Below are 1,311 nucleotides of genomic sequence, written 5' to 3'. Positions count from 1 at the left end.
TTTTACCTGCAGTGGACCACAATCGGTTTATCGTTAGTGAGCGACGAGCGAATCCTTTTAACAAATCTAAGCATAGTAGCGGAGTCGTTGGGTACTCCCATATCAGGCCAGCCAGTAAAATGATACTGAGTACACTCTCTTGATGAGACGTCCTTACTGCTTTATTAGGGAATGAGGAGAAAGAGAAGGGTAAAGAAAGGGTATAGATATACCTTAAAGCCACTTATTTTTAAGTAGACAAATTTTTGCGATTTGTTAATGGTACCAATTTAACGTGTACTAATTTTTTTTTTTTTTTTTTTTTTTTTTTTTTTTTTTTGCGATTTTGCTCATTTTTTCAATTAATAACTGTTAATAAACGTGAATTATTAATAAATGCAAGTACTAATTTTTGCAATTTTAAAGCCACTCACAAAAAAACGCAAAAAATTAGTACTCGCAAATAATAGCGGCCTTAAGGTAGATGATAACAAAATGGAGAGCTAGAATGAATAGAGAGAGATTGAAAATTTTAAAGGTATAAGGCTAGGAAATCCATACAATGTACATGTAGTGAGTGATGGAGATTGGAGAAAGAAAGAAAGGGAGACAAAAAATGGACAAGCACAAGAATAAGTCAAAGATTATGATGATTGTATGAACAAGTACATGTCCATACTACATAAGAATGAATGGGTGTACATGTAAGAGATAGAATATGTTAAATGATACTGTATAGCTTGAAATTTTCGCGGAATGTAAAGTTCATGGTTTTCGTGGTTGTGGGCTGCCCACGAAATCATTGAAGGCATCCCCTTACAGGCTATGAACCACAAAATTTAAACTACGAATTAATTGCCCCACTAGGGACAAACCACGAAAATATTGACCCACAAAAATTTCAAGCTATAATAGAGAGGTCTAATAAGGAAAGACATTGAAGAATATCAGTATAGTTTCTTACCACTTTCTTTGCTTGTGTCACCATGAACTTCCTGGTAGTGCAAGAAGGCTCAATGCTCTCATCTAGTGTACTAACAGATATGTTACCATACTGTTGGGCATTCATCTCCTGAGGCCAGTACACCTCACACTTTAACTAATAGAGGGAAGAGAGAGGGGGGAGGGAGAGAGAAAAAATAATAGAAAGTTGATAAAGTGAATACAAATACAGTGATATTTACATATGCATGAATTATCAGTTTAAAAATTAATAGGCACAAAATTTACTTGTACATGAATAAATTGCATGTGCACATATATACGTATACATGTACATGTATATATACTCATGTGTATATATACATGCGTACATGTGTATGTGTGTATTGA

General features: G+C 34.2%; 1 protein-coding gene across 1 annotated transcript; it reads right to left on the bottom strand.

The window, feature by feature from the left end:
- Positions 1–6: 6 nt before the first annotated feature.
- Positions 7–1,078, bottom strand: LOC105316272 (tyrosine-protein phosphatase 10-like; the record flags this gene model as incomplete). Its single annotated transcript, XM_011411096.1, has 3 exons — positions 7–159; positions 839–885; positions 944–1,078. Coding segments are annotated over 3 exons (335 nt in total), but the record flags the coding sequence as incomplete, so codon positions are not given.
- Between the last annotated feature and the right edge of the window lie 233 nt (positions 1,079–1,311).

Source organism: Amphimedon queenslandica, unplaced genomic scaffold, assembly GCF_000090795.2.
Source record: "Amphimedon queenslandica unplaced genomic scaffold, v1.1 AMPQUscaffold_2566_Cont25432, whole genome shotgun sequence".
Classification (NCBI taxonomy): domain Eukaryota; kingdom Metazoa; phylum Porifera; class Demospongiae; order Haplosclerida; family Niphatidae; genus Amphimedon; species Amphimedon queenslandica.
This window is presented reverse-complemented; position numbering and strand designations above follow the sequence as displayed.